Here is an 18,658-nt window from a genome sequence, read left to right on the forward strand (position 1 = left end):
TATATTATGCAAAAGGGGTTTCATTTAACAGCAAAATAAAGTAAAATTTAAAATTTGAATACACCAAAAATAAAAGGGTTCCCGTTATAGAACCCTTTTTCATAAAATCACAACAAATTCGAAGTTTGGTGCACTTCTTTTACATTTATATACGTAATAAGACATTCGTTCTGCATTCATTATATATTTTTGTACTAATATTTAGGGAGTAGTATTATTTTATATATTCAAGTGATTGATTAAATTTTTTTTAGTTGCTATACCATTGGTTGATTTTTACTGTTAGTAAAAAACAATATATTTATGTTTGCTTACTTTATTATCTTTCATCTATTATTATTATTTTTTATTCTTTTTATTTTACTATCTCTTTATATCTTTATTTTTTTACTTTATTCTCTCTTCTCAAATCATTAAATATTAGTATTTTCTTTAATTCCTTACTCAAAGGAAATTAATCACTTATAACGGGATGGATAGATAACATTATTTTTAAAGTGAGATTAATTCACTACTGATTATATTTTAATCAATTTTTTTTTATTAAAACTCATACTAGATTTCTATCATTTTTTTTACTAAAATTAATGTAATAGTATTCCATTCAGTCCATCATAAACGATGCCCTTCTATTGAACATTGAATTTAAGAAATTGATATGTAAAGAAATAAGTGGGAAGAGAGTGAAGTAAGAAAGAGAGAAAAGTAGATGAGTTAAGACTTAAGAGAGAATAAAGTAGATTAGAGAATAAAATAAGGAATGAAATGCTCTATTTTTAGCTAAAAATTGGGATACTCTACAAAGAAAATTAACCTAGTTTATTATAAATCGAATGAAGTACTACTAGTATTTATTTTCAGTGGATGAAGATAACACTTCTAACTGTTTAACTGAACAGACAAAGATGAATTAATATTTAAATTTACATTTACTATATAACAAGATCACCCATGGATGGTGATGCTTACTTAAAAAAAATTAAATGTAACAAGACGTATTTGTTCATTAGTAAAAAAAATTGATTTTATCTCATTGGTGTAAGTATAAAATATCAATTTTATTTGAAAATGATATACACAAGCTTAAAAAATACTACCACTACAAACTATACTAATTTTTAGGTTTTAAAAACAAAATCTCTTAAAATCAACAAAAACAAATCTACAACATCATATCTTTCTCATGATGCCCTTGTGCAAGGTAACTCGAAAATATCAAAATAAAGTGCTACTTGTGTCAATGAAAATTATTGAAGATAAATTACACGGAAATGCTTTTGTGGAAATAAGATTAGAGTGGAGTAATTTAGTGGGCGCGCATCTAGCGTTTACATTCAAAAATCTCGTTGATTAGTTAACAGCGAGGGTACTTTCGTCATTCCGTTACTAGTATGTTGCCAGTGAAGAACTATCACCAATCCCTCTTCAGTTCAATCACTCTTTAACGACTTTATTAAATTCTTTGGTTTTTTTCGGAATCTCATCATAATCACTCTTTAACGACTTTATTAACGACTTCACATTTCTTGATAATTAATCCGCACATAGATACACTCCGTCACTTTTACATCTCAAGAAGAGAAAGGAAAAGGAAAAAAGAATTTGCCAGTTCTTTCTTCTTTGAGCCAAGATGGTGAATTTGTATTCTAGTCTATCGTCCATGAATTTGAAAAAGATTGCATTTTCAGATCAGGTATTATCATCTCAGAGGAGGAAGATAGTTTCGCCCTGTAGCTTCGGCATCGCGTTGTTCTTCATCGTCTTGAGCGCATTGCTGTTTAGTGTTACATCCAAAGGCCCTTTTCTTCAAGGGTTGTACAATCATGGCTCACGCGGTAATGATACTTCTTTTGTTTCTTGGACTAATAGTACTAGTTCTAGTTTTAGTTCAAGTGTTACTCCCAATTTGCAATTTCCTTTGAATGAAACCCTTGATGCAAATGTAACTCTGAAATCTGGAAAAGGGGAGAAGGGTTTTGAGAGTGCCCCTGCGGGGGATCAGTCGGTGAAGTTCGAAGATGTGAGCTTTATTGTTGAGGGAAGTGTTGGAGTGGAGAGAGGTGCCAGAAACCGGTCTCAGCCTGTTGGGGGTGCAATCTTGGTGGATGATAGAGGGGGAAGAAGGGAATCTGGGGTGCCCCGTGCTGGTGATTCCACTGCTAAGTCTATTGGGGATGAATGTGGGCCGGGGATTCAATCTTTGGAAGGAGGCCGTGTTGGTAATTGTTCGAGTGAGGGTAGTAATGGAGATTTAGGTTTAGAGAATGAAGGAGTGACTGCACCTGCATCTGCTGGAAGTGATAGATCCTACAAGAACTGTGACATCTTCAATGGTAGATGGGTGAGGGATGATGCAGAGCCATATTATCCTCCTGGTTCCTGTCCTTATATCGATAGGGACTTCGATTGCCACCTGAATGGGAGACCTGATAGTGAGTATATTAAGTGGAGATGGCTGCCATATGACTGTAGCATTCCCAGGTATGGTTTATATTTTGATTTCGATTATCAGAGGATCTAGGGATTACTCTATTTGGGTAATTTTGGAATGCATGTCCAATAATTGTTTCCTATATTGGTGTGGCTTGTTGTAGGTATAACAATGTTGACAATTTGAGTTTGAAATATATACTTATGGAAGCAAATGATGACTGTTCTCGTGCTTGTTTCTAACTACAGCAATGTAGTGGAGAAGATGCTTACATGAATGATCTAGTAATTCGAATAATTTTAATGTGTATTGCATTATCTAAGTTTCTCAGATATGTGTTACTTTTGAGCTTTAGAGCCTCCACCAGTGATCCTGCTAGTATTCCAGGTCAACAAACAAGTTCTTATAGAGCTAGGCTTCTCGATAGCTGATGATTTCTTTTACTGATTTCTTTCTTGCTAAACTATGTACATTGTTGAGATACTTTGAGGAAATTTGTCAGGGATATGTTGTTAGCAACGTGTTTTTCACAGTCGGAATTTATGGAACTGCAGTTTCTTGTTATTGTTAAAGAAAATGAAACCTCTAACATAAGTTTGTTAAGAGGGACGTAGTGAATGCTTCAGATTGCTTTGCATCAACTTAATATCTAATTGTAGAACTGATGATTATGGCTTAGCAAACAATATGGTAATGCTTACTTTTAATATGGTTTCTAGGTTCAATGTGATTGATTTTCTCGAGAGACTTAGGGGGAAAAAGCTAGTATTTGTTGGCGACTCTTTGAATAGGAACATGTGGGAATCTCTTGTTTGCATTCTCCGCCATGGAGTTGCAGACAAAAGCCGAGTCTATGAGATATCTGGGAAGCACGAATTCAAAAAGAAAGGATTTTATGCTTTCCGATTTGAGGTATGTTCTCTACATTTCAAATTGAAAACTAAAAATTGAAACACACGTTTCTAATTCTTTATACTTCGACTATATTTGAAATTTGAAGGACTACAACTGCTCTGTAGACTTTGTTAGTTCTCCTTTCCTTGTAAAAGAATCATCCTTCACCGGAAAGAATGGCTCTGTTGAGACATTAAGACTGGATTCGATGGATGCTACAACTTCAATGTATCATGATGCAGATGTGCTCATTTTCAATACCGGCCACTGGTGGACTCACGAGAAAACTTCCCGTGGGTGAGTTTGTCTTATATCTCTCATGAAACAAGGTTTCATTGGAACACATACCGTAGTTTAAGTACAAGTACTAGTACTAGTATATGTCGATTATTCCTATTAATTGTAATATTTATACTTTTTATAGAGAAGGCTATTACCAGGAAGGTGATTACGTGCACCCGAGACTTAAAGTTTTGGAAGCATTCAAGAGGGCGCTCACCACTTGGGCCAGATGGGTCGATAAGAACATTGATCGTAACAAAACTGAAGTTATTTTCAGAGGATATTCGGTCACACATTTTAGGTATGTTTTGCTTCCCCATGCCTCAAATCTGACTTTATATGCTATTAATGTTAATCTTCACTTGTTTTCTATCTATGACCTGCATGACGTTTGTGAAGATTGAGGTACCTATGAATTGATGTTAATTTGATTTACCTGGTTGAAAAAAGGGGGGAAATGCATTTATTCTGAAAAAAAGGACAATCTTTACCTCGAATCATGTATGAATATATGTTTAAGATATTTTATTTTCTTAGATTGTGAATGGATTGATTATATCAGGTTTAAGATTAGATTTTTTGTTAGGGAGTTACATTAAATGTTTGAGCGATGCATTTCCCATTAAGTCTAAGTAATACAACTGCATTGATAGGTGCATAATACCAAATTGCATAATGTATTTACATAATTAACTTTTAGGCATTAAAGACTTGAAATAATTGAGCTATGTATGGTCGAGGTTGATCTGAAATGTTGGTTTGGTGCAGGGGTGGGCCGTGGAACGCGGGAGGTCAGTGCAGCAACGAAACGGAGCCAATAATGAAGGATGCTTATTTAGCAAAGTACCCTGCGAAAATGAGGATTCTAGAACACGTGCTCAAGGAGACGAAAACCCCGGTGGTGGCGTATCTAAACATAAGCCGGCTTACGGATTATAGAAAGGATGGGCACCCGTCGGTGTACAGGCCGGAGTCGCAGAACGAAGTCCACGCGCAGGACTGCAGCCACTGGTGCTTGCCTGGAGTGCCGGATACATGGAACGAGCTGCTTTATGTCTCACTCTTGAAGAGTGGAAAGGGATCTTGGAGTGGTTCCCTTTAGATTTGTTTCTTTACACCATTGTGGTTATATTTTTTGTTTGCTGTGGTGATAAATGTATAATAGAATGTTTGATGCAATACACCATTGTTGAAGTGTTTATAAGTATTTCACATAAAAGAGAGGCAACAGAAATAGAGGATAATATGGAGTACAAAGTGAGTGAAGTTATGAAATACAAGAGCCAAATAAGGTGAGTCCTTGCCGTAGGGTGACTTGCCGGTGAGGTGGAGAGATGGAGCAACGCTATTGGTCGCTTCCAATCGGCGCCGCTGGGTTTTCAAGATGAGTTGAATTCCTCATTCCACCACATTTCTGAACTCTCACTGTGACCGCTGATTACACCAGCCGCATAGAAAGCTGAGGAGGAATTTGTATCTGGATTTAGGGCGTTTAAATAGAAGATGTTTGTATCATTGACTGTGTGTGTGTGTGTGAGAGGTGGTAACTGGTAATATACTCGCTAATATAGACGAGATGCTCGTTTAATACTCGATTTTTAATGATCGCTAAAACCTGTTTTTTAGTCAAGGGTGCAAAACATATTTAAGCCTGATTTTGAATGGAAATGGAACATTTATTTATCAGCAGCTCAATAAGATTTTAATTAAAAATGAATATAGAAATCGTCATTATATTTGGCTTTATAACTTTATCAACATATACTTCTATTGATATTAACATGCTTGCTTTTGGTAATTGAGCTACTTTAGTGTGGTATGAGTAGCACTGCACCCACTAATTAGTGCTACTTCACCACTTTCTCTATTTCACAATCAACTAATCTTCCACTAGTATCACATTACGTGTCACCCATTAACAATAACATCTACTATTATCTTTTTCTAAATTTTATAAAATTAATTTCAAGAAATCATTCCAAGAGTTGAGTCACCATATATATTTGGTGACCAATCAATACTAATACATAGAAAAAGTTGTCCATGCGAGGTGACTCGACTCTTGGAGTATTATTTTTATTTAGCAATTTTATTTCACTGGTATTGCAGGTTTACTTACTTAATGCTACAATTATCTAAAAGTAATTAGCTTACTCAATATTAAAATTAGCCATCATCATATAATATAGTTATAGGATTGCAATATAGTATTATGTAGTTTGTTTGAATGTGAAATTTTAATTAAATCATATCACATATATATAATCGTGGCTAAATTTAAGGTAGTCATTACATAAAGTGAAAATTACAAATTATTCCATTTTCAGAAATTCGAATAGATTGTTTTTAGAATAAATACAATCAATATGACAAATTGACAATATCATTACATTGACCAAAATTTAATAAGTACATCTAAAATTTATTACTATATGGTATAATATAACTTTTCATTTCCACTATCCATTTTGAATAGTTCTCACCATTCACTCTATATCATTCCTAGGTAGGTTTCTAACAAGAAATACACATACTAATATATGAATAATAAAGTGACATCTATTTAAATGATAGAAAGTGGGAAAGTTTGAGCGGTGTGAACCGAAGATAAGGAGACACAATATTGGATTGGCCGACACAAAAATCATTATAAGTAATACTATCAATAAAGAAGTCTACTTTTATGCTACTGGAGATTATTATTTGGTCTATATTTTCGTGACTCACCAAGTTTCAACAGCTACCTTCATAGTCAGAACAACTCGTGAATATGAATAATAAAAAGAATAAAGCTATGCGGCCATATTATGGTCAGTCATAAATTAATTAAATAATAAAAAAAATTAATTTTTTTTAAAATTTTTGGTTTAATACTACTTGATTTTACTTTTATATCATCTTCATTATATGTTGCTCAACATGTTAGTGTTGATCTTTCGTAGTTTTTGCTCAACTTATTACTACTGTCATTTCTTGATTGTTGTTCAACGTATACAGTAATTCGTGATATTAATGTGTTTTACGTAATGGAATTCAAAGATAAGTATCAACTCACAAGTTTATTCACACACATATAAGTTTATATCGGTAATTCTAATTTTTTTATACATGTAAATGGACTAAATTAACTCTTTATGGCCGGCCACATTATGGCCATTTAGCATCACTCTAATAAAAATGGGGATTCACATTATATTTCTTGTTTGAATATGTAACAATGATCTCATACACAAAAACTATTTAGAAGTTCATAACTTCAAGAAGCTAAAATGTTGACTAAACGTATCAAAACACAAATTTTCTTAAAATATGTCATCGGTAGATTCCAACCTTATAACCATAACCTAATCGAGTTTACTAGTTAATTACGTTGAATGAGTCCTCAAGAAACCAAGCGATGAAGACTTATGTCTGTAAATAGTGATATAAGGTTCAAACTCCACCTCTTCTATCTAAGTAAAAAGACTTTCACTACAAAAAAAAGGTTGTTTTGCAAGCACCAAAGTGCTAGCAAATAGGCATATATGCTCGCAAACAGTCATTTTGCAAGCACTTTGCGAGCAAGAGAGGTGCTACCCATTTGGCTTGTGTCGCAAAATTGCGTGTACTTTAGCAAGCACATGATGAAAATTTTGCGAGCACATTGACTGGTGCTCGTAAAATGACTTGCAAAGTCTAGTGGTGGTATTAGTACTTTGCAAGCACTTTTTGGTGGCAAACTTCCTCAATGTGGTCGCAAAATTCAACTTTGTTAGCATTCTTTTGTGCTTGCAAATAATTCCATTTAATGACTTATTTTGCAAACACCGCCGTGCTCACTAATTCAGTATCTTTTCAAAATGTTTTTCTATTATATTTTTATTATTTTTAAAAAATTAATATTACTATTTATTTTTTCAAATCATAGTAGTATGAAATAATTCAATAGAATAACGAAATTAAAATGTTACATAGATACAAAATATTGTTTTACACTTCAATTCAATTAGATCACATGATTTAGTTCAAATACTACTAGCTCCCACAATTTAGTTCAAATACAAGCTCGTCGCCTGTACAGCTCCAGGACCTGTTTCCTTTTCTTCACCTCCCAAAAAGCTCGAGAAAGATCGCATTGTAATCTGGTTCTCTTCTCTTTAGCACGCAACTCTTCAACCCTTGCCAAAACTTTTTCCTTCAAACAAACAGACAAACAAACGTCCAATAGCAAACAATTAACAAGAGATAATAAGCTAACAGATTTTATAATGTCAATAAAAATCATTGAAAAAGCCATAGCTTAATAAAACAGTAAACTATATCTCCCACTTGAACTACCTAGAAGAGTATTGCTCAATAAAGTTTATATAAGTCCTTTCATGTGCAGTCCTCTACAATAAGTGTGTTGTCATTTCTACATGCAATGAAGGACTTCATAAACTAAAATTCACTGGTAATTTTTTCTTACTAACCAAAAGAGAATGCACCATTAGTAACAATATAAGTTGCACCCCAATGAATCCTAAGTTGCGAATCCAAAAAGAGGGATCACACGGCTATTCGAACAAATCAAGGCCATTTTAGCGCAGGATGATACTAATTTCAACAAAGATAATAGGGGAAATTTCATGGCATTCAATACAAATGACAAAATAGATCTCATGAACTGATAGTATGTTACACCAATTCACCTAAACTGAAAATGTAAAGAAGGAAAACTCCATCAAGTCGATTTCTATAAGTCTAGCTACTCTTAACAAAAAAATCATCTAGAAACAAAGAGGGTGAGGGTCTGAAGTTGCATGTCATTTATCAACTGTTTCAACAGACATCAAATTCAGAATTTCAAAGACTAGACTTTTCCTTTCTACATGACAATCTCAAATTCTCAATCATATGCAAAGTAGGTAGTCGAATAAATGGAACATATAGAAGCATGCTGATTTGAATTACCTCATAAACTCACTTAGGTAACTGAAGTTGAAAGGAAATCATGCTGAGCCTGAGAGCGAGGAAGTCTGAGAACTAGATGATTCTACACAAAACAATCAATCAGATATCAGTGATCCATTTTATCAGCTATCAAAAGCTTGTTGCATATAGCATCTTAGATATCAGTTTCACCACATGAGAAGAGAGATCCAAAATCAGGAAGTTAATAACATATCATCACTTTCATTTATTACACATCATAAAGCTTCCACCACAATACAAAAACATACATCAGTCAGTGAAAGTAGCAAACAATTTGACATCAAAATATCAAATATTAATCATCTAATAAATCACACTAACCAAAATTTTAAGATCCACAGATTCCAATTAAAGTAACACGAGCAGATTTGTAGAAGAGGTTGACCTGATGAGCAAATATAATTAAGGATTCTTGGTGTTGTGAGTTGAAGCCGAGAAGAGAACGGCGAGCTCAAGCCAACGACATCTGCAGCAGTTATCTGATGAGCTCAAGTCGAAATAAAATTAGTGAGCTCATTCAAAATTTGCACATGTTGTTTATGGATTCCTCAAATTTGTATGATCAGTAACTTAACTCTAGTTTCCATCATAAACACATTCTTTGCTAGCCAAATCAGATCAAGCATTTTCCCACAAACATACACTATAATGTTAGAAGTGCCATAAACACTATTGACATTTACTATATGGAGAAATGTGGGAAGAGATGGAGTTTTGAGTAACTGTGATATGCCTATTTTTCTACTTTTTTTCATTTTGGAAGTATTCATTACATACTAATTCTGCCATCGTTTTTTTTCTTTTCTGCTTTCTTTCTTTGTTACTCCATAATATTCACTACTGCAAAAATCTGAACTGCAAAATACATCAAATTGGATTCCACATGCTCAATCAAAATGCAGTTTTCTTAAACAATTTGACCACAAATCAAACCTAACTAGCACCAGCATTTCATATGATTTCTAATTTCCAATTTCTTCAGCAATCTCGCGGTGCATCCAACAACAGTTGAATTCCACTACAAGTCAATCAAAATCCAATTAATAGGAGCTTCAACTACAGAACTCATAGCTTCACGATTTCAACGGATTCAGTCGTCTGTAAAACTAGATGAACTCATACCAGCGGGTTCTACAAATAGAGCGTCAATTGAAATCAAATGCCGCCAAAAAATGGGAAAACCAGAGTAATCATTTGGTAGAGGAAAAAACTCAATTAAAAAGCATACACAACGAATTGATTAATCTATTCCAATCATGAGTCGCAATTATGAATCGATACGAACGAAAACTGAAGTGGGACAATTTAAACAGCGCAACCATCTAACAATTTACAATGAGAGGTCAGCAAAGAAGCTAAACACAGTATAGTGACAAAATCGCACCTACAAATGAGCTTCTTCTTCTTCTGGCTGCTGTTGAATTTGTGGTCAGGAGCGGATTGTTGAAGAGCAGGGATTCGGTGGCGGAGCAAGGGAGAGAGAGAGAGAATTTAGGTGAAAATTTTGAGTAATGAGAATTAGGCAATGAGTATAATTTAGGATTTAGGCGAGGGAGATGATACTTCACCCCTTGCCAAAGCGTACAAGTTGGAGATTATTTCTCTGAAATTGTGTTCACAATGCAAGTTCGGATAAGAGTTAAATTTGCATGCACCATAAAATTTGCTCGCAAAACAAAAAAAAGAGTTAAATTTTGCCAGCACCATAAAATGTGCTTGCAAAATCAGCAAGCAATATAGCAAGCACAAATACATGTACTCGCAAACTGTCCACACAAAAAGGAAGCTCGGCCAAAACATACGTTTGCAAGCACTGCTTGCTCGCCAAACTTCTTGCAAACTATTTGCAACCAAATATTTAGTATTTTGCTGCAATATTGCTAGAAAATCTCTCGCAATTTGCGAGCACGACCTGTGCTCGCAAATTTGTGCTTGTAAACATGCATCTTTTTTATAGTGTTTATTGAATAAATATATAAATCTCACTATCAATACACTTCATATATATTTATATGTACAATATCTATAACCTTATATGTAGAGAGGTAGAGTACATTGACAAAAGTAACACAATAATTTCAAAAATTATTTTAAAAGTAAACTATCAGCTCCACTATTGTGCAATTATTTTGGTCCACTAGAATTTATTAAACAGCGCATGCAGCCCATGAAAGGATAGATACAATAGGCCCTTTATATATTCCACCCCAAAGAAAAAAAATGAAATTAGGGCATTATCCACAACTTAAACTGAGATTTGTCAATCAAGTGGATCGCTATAAGCCCAAACATATATAGTCGTTTTATTATTAGATCCGCGTTAATATTTTAAAGCTGTATATTTTAGTGGTATCATATGTGGAGTATATTAAATGTGAAAAAGGGAGTACAGTTCCATTTCGAACATCCAATCCAACGATAAAGATCCTAGTTAATAGAAAAGTATAGGATTCAGTGCCGGCCGTACTAATTCTTTCACGTATAACAACATGGAATAATGCAATTTTCATGGATATCAATAATATTATATCATATCTTGCTATTTTGCAGTGAGGAAAAGGCGAGAGATAATGGCGCACCTCCATGATTAGGGTTACGAGACGATGATAATATAATAATTCAACAACTTGATTTGCTCGTCTATTTATGTCCTATTGACTACCATTTAAAATAGCATCACTTTATCCTAAAAATGGTTAAAGCCCAAAGAATCTATGCATCTTTTTTACTATTAACTCCAATCCACGACTATATTACAACCCACTTGCAATAAACTACATTAGTATTTAACCACGTAATAAATTAATTAATTAGTCTCAACAATTTTTATTTTATTAAAGGATATGATGCCAAGTGCCAACACCTGGGATCTTTGCAAAGCTTGTCCAACAAAGAAATTAATGACTACCCAAGAAACTAATTTTACATAATACTTATATGATTTCAAATTAAATTTCTACTATTATTTAACCATGAAAAAAATATAAAGAAGAATCGGATATTTCTGACTAAAATAAGTCAATATATTGTACTCCATTATATATACATGAGACATGCATGTAACGAGGGGAATGAATTAATTTAAGTCATTACAGCTTCTAATTAAATACTACATGTATCCATGTTGCTTTAGCTATATTTTATCTCTAGATTTCCTACCCCAAAAGATTTTTTAATCAAAGATAATAACTGGTTTTAACTTTTACATATGTTCTAAAGTTAATTAACAATTCTGGATATGGATATATGATGTGTTCTGTCTAGTCCATCACACAATTTTTGATCAATAATTTTTTTATCATGATAGGCTAAGAACCTAATCGTGAGTGCAGTAGTAAAAGTCAACTAGTATTCCACAAAATAAAATAAAATAACAAATAGAAGTAAAAGTCAATTAGTTAAATGTAGCCAACCAATGACCTCGTGATTTTGCTTACTAATATATATATATATATATATATATATATATATATACTATTGTTTACCTTGTTTTATAATGACTCTTTTCAATCCCAAAGTTGTTCTAGGCATCCACGTGGCTTTTTTACTAATGACAAGCAACGTAAGAGATTTATGTTTTGAAGTAGGAGTATAAGGCAGAAGCAAAATGATAGTTTAAAATGTATTACGAAATGGCCCTTCTACAAGTTCTTTTATCCAAATAAATGCATTCAATACCCAATATAAAGTTATAGAAAGAATGGCGTACTATAAAATTGATGGAAGAGTCCCATTCTCATGGACCATATGTTGTTGGGCATGGCATATAGCATAATATACACTTTGGAAAGACATAGTATTCCATCTTTAACACAAATACTCCCTCCGTCCCACATAATTCGGGTCAGTTTGACCGGGCACGGGTTTTAAGAAATGTTGTTTGACTTTGATTTAAATGAATGTAGGTAGTGAAAAGTGGGTCCCACCTTGTGTATTTATCTTGTATTTTGATGAATATCTTGCATTAGTGATGAATTGAGGATAATTAAATTTGGAAAATTAAGTTTTGTTAATTGTAATTAGTGTTTTAGTGTGCATAAATTGAAATTCAAAGTCCTAATTGACAATGCTCCAGATTATACACATTCACTGCTTTTTCAAACCAAATTGCCTCTTCTATTAAACTCCACACACTACAACTTCTCAATGTATGTCTACTGATGATTACAACTGCTTGGAGGGAAATCTAAAATCAAACTAAACTTAAAACAAATTTTTTTGGAGGGAATGTAGTAGGGTATGGCCAACTATCACTAGCTACAAAGGCATATCTACTAAACAAAATGAGATTAATAGAAGTATTGCCCTCAGAAAATTTTCATCATTGGGCAATGGAGTATGCTGCTGGAGGCAGTGCCGGAGACAGTGACGGAGATATCACCGGCGACAAAAACTCGCGCATTGTAGGAGTGGACACCAAAAATCTGATAGCTCAAAGGCTGCTACAACTGAGCCATGAAGGTAAAGTAGCATATGGAGGTTTTGTGAAGACAGCAAAGGACTTTGGAGTGAGCACGAAGACTGTGCACAGAATCTGGGCAGAGGCAAGCCACCAAATCCAGCTTGGAGTACCTGTGAGCATACAAGATCGTGTTAAAGGATTCAAGCGCAAAGATAGAATTCAGCTTGATTCAAACAGAGTAAGAGCTCTTTCATTCCTTGAAAGATCAACCATCCGCAAGTTGGCTGCCAAACTGGAGTTAAGTAAGAGTGCAGTGGGCAGAAAAGTGAAAGCAGGGGAACTGAGGCCACACACAAATGCTGTGAAACCCCAACTTACTGCCGCAAACAAGTTAGCAAGAATGAAATGGGGTCTCATTCATGTTCAGCCTCAGGTGCACAATGGTATGCTCAAATACCACACAATGCACAATGTAGTGCACATAGATGAAAAATGGTTTTTCATGACAAAGACTACGGATAGATACTACCTGCTGCCAGATGAGGACGAACCATATAGGTCATGTAAGTCAAAGCGGTTTATAACAAAGGTGATGTTTATGTGTGCTGTTTGCAGACCATACTTTGGAGAAGATGGGGATGTCATATTTGATGGAAAAATATGCATCTTTCCATTCACAACAAAAGAGCCAGCACAGAGAAAATCCAAGAACAGAGCAAAGGGCACCTTAGAGACAAAGCCAATTCAATCAGTGAACAAGGAAGTCATGAGAGACTGCCTTATTCAAAAGGTACACTATTTTTGTTCCCTTTTCATAATCCAGAACTCACATAAGCACCCCTTATGCAGATCATACCAACAATCAAGGCTAAATGGCCAGATAACATAAGCAAGGACATATTCATACAACAAGACAATGCAAGACCCCACATCATGCATAATGATGCAGAATTTCAGGCAATTGCAAACACAGATGGCTTCACATTCCATATCATTTGTCAACCACCCAATTCCCCAGATTGTAATGTCTTGGATTTAGGTTTTTTCAGAGCAATACAGTCTATACAAGATGACAAGCTGGCTAGGGGAGTGGATGACTTGTTGAGCAATGTGCAAAGCTCATTTGAAGAACTTATTGCACAAACACTCAACAAAGTGTTTCTAACTCTTCAAACTTGTTTAACAGAGATCTTGAAAGTGGAAGGGGGAAATGACTACAAAACTCCACACATCAACAAAGATAGGTTGTGAAGGATGGGCATACTTCCACACACTCTAGAGGTTGAAGAACATGTTGTCAAGGCTGCAGTGACATACCTCCAACAGAGTGAAAATGATGCTGGCACAGCATATGACATCTCACATATATGTAGGGCTGTAGGTTTATAATTTCAGTCATTAGGAAGCATTTTTTGGCAGTTGGGTGTGTAAGCCTCAAGATTAGGTGTGGCTTATGCTATCAACTGTTTTTTGACATCTTTTGTACAGCCTCCAAACCTACATGTATAGGGGTGGCTTCTAAAATCCTAATCCCTCAGAAAATTATCATCATAGGGCAGCCTCCTAACCTTGTAAAGGGGTGGATTCTGAAACCTAATCCCTCAGAAAATTGTCATCATAGGGCAGCCTCCAAACCTTGTAAAGGGGTGGCTTTTGTAATGTCAGTGTATGGCTTTTGTAATCCCTCAGATCTTAGTGTTTATATAAACTCACAAATAAGCCTCCATACCTAACTAGAGGGGTGGCTTTATCATGCATAAAGTATCAGTAATATCAACACACAACAAATCATCACAGGGCCAAAGAGTATCAGCATGCAACACATCACAAGGAACAATATACAACCATCAATTAAGCCAACAACCAGAGAACCCCCAAACAAATTAACACAGCCTCCAACCAACCTCCAACCCACACAATCACTCCAACAACCAAACTCCCCTCCCCCAAACAAATTACCACAGCCTCCAACCCACACAATAACTCCAACAACCATACTCCCATCCCCCAAACAAATTAACACAACATCCAACCCAAACTGACCCAACCACAGCCTCCAACCCAAATGACACAACCACAGCCTCCAACCCAAACAAACACATCAAACACAACTGCCTCCAACCCAATGACACAATCAACAACACAACCAAATTGAGGGACAACATACTTAGATTCAATCTAAAAACCCAGGCAGCAAAATAGCAAGAATCTGCCTCTCGAAGTCGGAATACACGATGGGGGCGGCTGTAGCTTGGACGTTGGTGGAGGTTGGTTGCCCATTGTAGGGGGTGGCTGGTGGTGGTGGCCCGGCGTAGGGGGTGGCTGGTGGTGGTGGCCCGTAGTAGGGGCAACCACGGTCATCGTACACGATGCCACAGTGAGAAGGCCACACGTCTACGGGTATGAAGAGATCAGCTGGGGTTTCGGGGACAACGGTGTCAACTTGATCTCCGGTGTCGAAGGCGAACTCAGAACCCCAAAGATGATCTGGGGTGTCTGGGGCGACGAGATCGTCCAGATCCATCGATAAAAAACGAGTTGGAGAGTCGGGATAAGCATCCATCGATTTGTGTGGAGGCGGTCGAATTTGTGGAGGAACCCGTGTAGATCTAGGGTTTTCACAGCGAGTACTTGGAGTGGATGAGGAGGCGAGGTATGTGGAGACGGTGGGATTTGAGGGGAGAATGAGTGTAGATCTAGGGTTTATAGATGGTGGGAAGGAGTAAATTGCAATGAGAGCCGAATTGAATGGGGGAGACGGTTGGGAGGCGAATTGAATGAGTGAGCCGGTGGGAGGTGTCTTCAATGGGAGAGAATTGAATGGGGTAGCCGAATTGAAGGGGGAAGGTGGGAGGAGTAAATTCTACCAGAGGAGAATTGAAGGGGAAGAATAAGGAAGACGAAATGAATGGGTCATTCGAAATATGGGATACAGAATCAAAGGCTAATTAAACACTTAATTGCATTAATTGTGTGATTTGAGTTCCCTTATTGTAATTAGCATTGGTATGATTTTTTTGCCATAAATGGAAAGTTTGAAGTGGGACAAATTATGTGGGACGGACCAAAATGGAAAACTGGGACGAATTATGTGGGACGGAGGGAGTAACTTCTTCCACCCCAGATTATGCAATGCTTTTCATTTTAGCATGATCATTAAGAAATTAGTCTTTAGTGAGTTAAGTTAATAAATACGAGGGAGAAAATAGAATAAAACAAGAAATAGAATAAAGTAGCAGAATTAGAAAGTTACGTTTTTGCTAAAAGATGAAATGTAGAAGTATAATTTATCTTACGGTCCCAATAAAGAATATAATCAATTTCCTAGTGAACTGGGATGGATGAAGTATATGATTCATGTCTCATTTGAGGCTACTTTAAATAATACTCGTGCCGCAAATTTTCATGACTTAATCTTATTAAAAAGGGTGATTTGAAATTTCTATTGTTCATCTTCGATAACACATTCATCATGCATGCTTGTTGGTTTTATATTTTATCTCTAAATATACAGTGCAAAAACCATGATGATCATCACTCACGTAGTTGTTGTCTATATTACTACTAAAATGTAAAATGATTGCCAGTTAATAAATATTCATTATCCACTTATAAGTTGAAAGTGTGTATCATTTCATAAATGACTTTGTTAATTTGGTAAAAATAAGAAGCTAAAAGATTTTAAAAGTGGAATTCATCCAACCATATAAAAGCATCCTTAACGCTAGAAAAAATTGGGGCTGGACCGCAACTGGGGTTCGGCCTGGGCCCAGCAGCGTTGGAGGTGGCGGTGGAGAGGCCGTGGCCGCGCCTGGAGATGCTGGAGAGGCCCAAGGCCACGCCCGGTTGCGGCCTGGCCTGGCGTTGCAAGCTCCTGGGTCGCGCCCTGTTGCGGTCCGGCCTGGGGTTGCGGGCTCTCGGGCCGGAACCGAACCCCAATTTTATTTATTTATTAAAAATTGATTTTTATTTTAATTTATTTTCCTATTTAAACTCCACAACATTTTCATTCCTTCTATATTATTCCTATGAATTTTTTGAAATATAATTGTTCAAAGTTTTCAATTTTTAGGAATTGTAATTTTAATTTTTTAGGACTTGTAAATTTTAATTTATAGGGTTTATAAATTTTTTTTATTTCTAGGGTTTGTAATTTATAATTTCTGAATGAATAATGATTTTTTTTGAAATATAATTATTCAACGTTTTCAATGTCAAGAGCAGCTTATAGTTGTGAATAGTGCAATTTAATAGTTCAGACCTGGATGGGACCTATAAGGAGTAGGAGTTATGGTCTGGACCAAAAAATTAGGGGAATGATGACGTGGAGGGGACTTGGAGCCTGAATCCGAGACAAAATTAAGGAAGCTCTGAGTATATCTCAGTTGGAGAAAGACATATCAATGAAAATTTTGTAAAATATTCATCAATCTAATGAACCTTCACATCTCTATTGTGCACACGGGAATCAAATCTGCAGGTGGACGGCAACTATCCCTACCCACAACGTAAGCATTCTATGCTTTAACCTTTATATATATATATGTATGTAGGAGTATAAAACTTTAAAATAGTTATGGAGTAAATAGTTATTTGCACTCGGTATATTTTGACAAGAAGAAATACCCTCGAACATTTTATTATCTTTACAAAAAAAAAATTGTTGGAATCACAAATTAATACTACATGTAATTAGTGAAGTATAGTAGAATGAGAGCAGAAGCGTAAGTAGGATTGATCGTTTTCTAAACGATAAAGTATAAATCATAGAGAAATTTTTATTCTCGTGTGGCATAACCCTTTAGAGAACTACTAGTTCATAATATCATTATAATTTTAATTTCCCCGTATAAAATCGAAGTTATCTAAGTATTTGGGCAATAAATATCACACTTATTGTAGATGGTTCACTATAAAAAAAATTGTGAATTAGTGGCGGAATATTCCATTGGTAAAGTTGAAAATTCCGCGGGTAAAATGAATTACCGGCAGATCAGCGACGGAATATAATGAGGTCGCCTCATATTTATATGAACATACTATACTAATTATTTAAATGGATCAATCAATAGATACTCCACCTTCAAAAAATTATGTTCGGACCATATAAAATGTTCCAATATAGTATAATTCTACTACTACATTTATCTTGTTGAAGCATCCCTTAATCCATAGACAATGAAAGATTAAAAAATGAATTGGGACCAATGGAACATTTATATTGTCGTGCAGCAAGGAAAAAAATATTACATTGTTACACAAAAATAAGCAATCAGTGTGACGAATATATCAGTATTAAATTGTGTAACTGACTTACTATAAATATAAATGTATAACTGGGCATTCATTAGACATTAAGTTGTGCAACTAATATCCTACGCAGATTAGTTCACATGTGGAAAATTCAACGCTAAACATATATGACTATACGTAGCATTAATTACTTTCACCTTCAATTCAATAAGTTTGATTATTTTTGGAGTGATTATTTCGGTAAAAGGACTAATATATCAGTGTAAAAAATGTTTCTATTTTGGGTACGTAGCTTGTATGCGTCAGTAGATATTTCACAACTTGTAATAAGGAGTAGAGGTGGGTCGATACGGTATACCGTATCGAGAACGTCATACAACATATCATACTGAAAACTGCGGTATGACAAAATATCATACCGATACAATACCAATACCATACCG

General features: G+C 35.3%; 2 protein-coding genes and 1 long non-coding RNA gene across 3 annotated transcripts; 2 read left to right on the forward strand and 1 right to left on the reverse strand.

Annotated features, from left to right (window-relative positions):
* Positions 1-1,478: 1,478 nt before the first annotated feature.
* Positions 1,479-4,808, forward strand: LOC121794730 (protein trichome birefringence-like 2). Its single transcript, XM_042193034.1, has 5 exons — positions 1,479-2,481; positions 3,151-3,343; positions 3,432-3,622; positions 3,750-3,908; positions 4,376-4,808. The coding sequence occupies exons 1-5, from the start codon at positions 1,631-1,633 to the stop codon at positions 4,707-4,709; spliced, it is 1,728 nt and encodes a 575-aa protein (XP_042048968.1). The 5' UTR covers positions 1,479-1,630; the 3' UTR covers positions 4,710-4,808.
* Positions 4,809-7,537: 2,729 nt separating this feature from the next.
* LOC121797325 lies at positions 7,538-10,215 on the reverse strand. Its single transcript, XR_006049820.1, has 4 exons — positions 9,945-10,215; positions 8,946-9,026; positions 8,540-8,621; positions 7,538-7,781 (listed from the first exon to the last, which is right to left on the reverse strand). It is a non-coding gene; the product is annotated as an uncharacterized LOC121797325 (long non-coding RNA).
* A 2,422-nt stretch (positions 10,216-12,637) lies between these two features.
* Positions 12,638-14,810, forward strand: LOC121793889. The gene is made up of 2 exons (XM_042191912.1): positions 12,638-13,374; positions 14,321-14,810. Exons 1-2 carry the CDS (start codon positions 12,844-12,846, stop codon positions 14,333-14,335), a joined length of 546 nt encoding a protein of 181 aa, XP_042047846.1. The 5' UTR covers positions 12,638-12,843; the 3' UTR covers positions 14,336-14,810.
* The last annotated feature ends 3,848 nt before the right edge of the window (positions 14,811-18,658 follow it).

This window comes from Salvia splendens, chromosome 3 (assembly GCF_004379255.2).
Source record: "Salvia splendens isolate huo1 chromosome 3, SspV2, whole genome shotgun sequence".
Classification (NCBI taxonomy): domain Eukaryota; kingdom Viridiplantae; phylum Streptophyta; class Magnoliopsida; order Lamiales; family Lamiaceae; genus Salvia; species Salvia splendens.

Bases quoted from the DNA above. Each gene is read 5' to 3' on its own strand.
- LOC121793889 (XM_042191912.1), top strand. From the start codon at position 12,844: ATGAGATTAATAGAAGTATTGCCCTCAGAAAATTTTCATCATTGGGCA.
- LOC121794730 (XM_042193034.1), top strand. From the start codon at position 1,631: ATGGTGAATTTGTATTCTAGTCTATCGTCCATGAATTTGAAAAAGATT. The intron at 2,482-3,150 runs GTATGGTTTATA...TATGGTTTCTAG, and splicing joins TATGACTGTAGCATTCCCAG to GTTCAATGTGATTGATTTTC. The intron at 3,344-3,431 runs GTATGTTCTCTA...TGAAATTTGAAG, and splicing joins TTTATGCTTTCCGATTTGAG to GACTACAACTGCTCTGTAGA.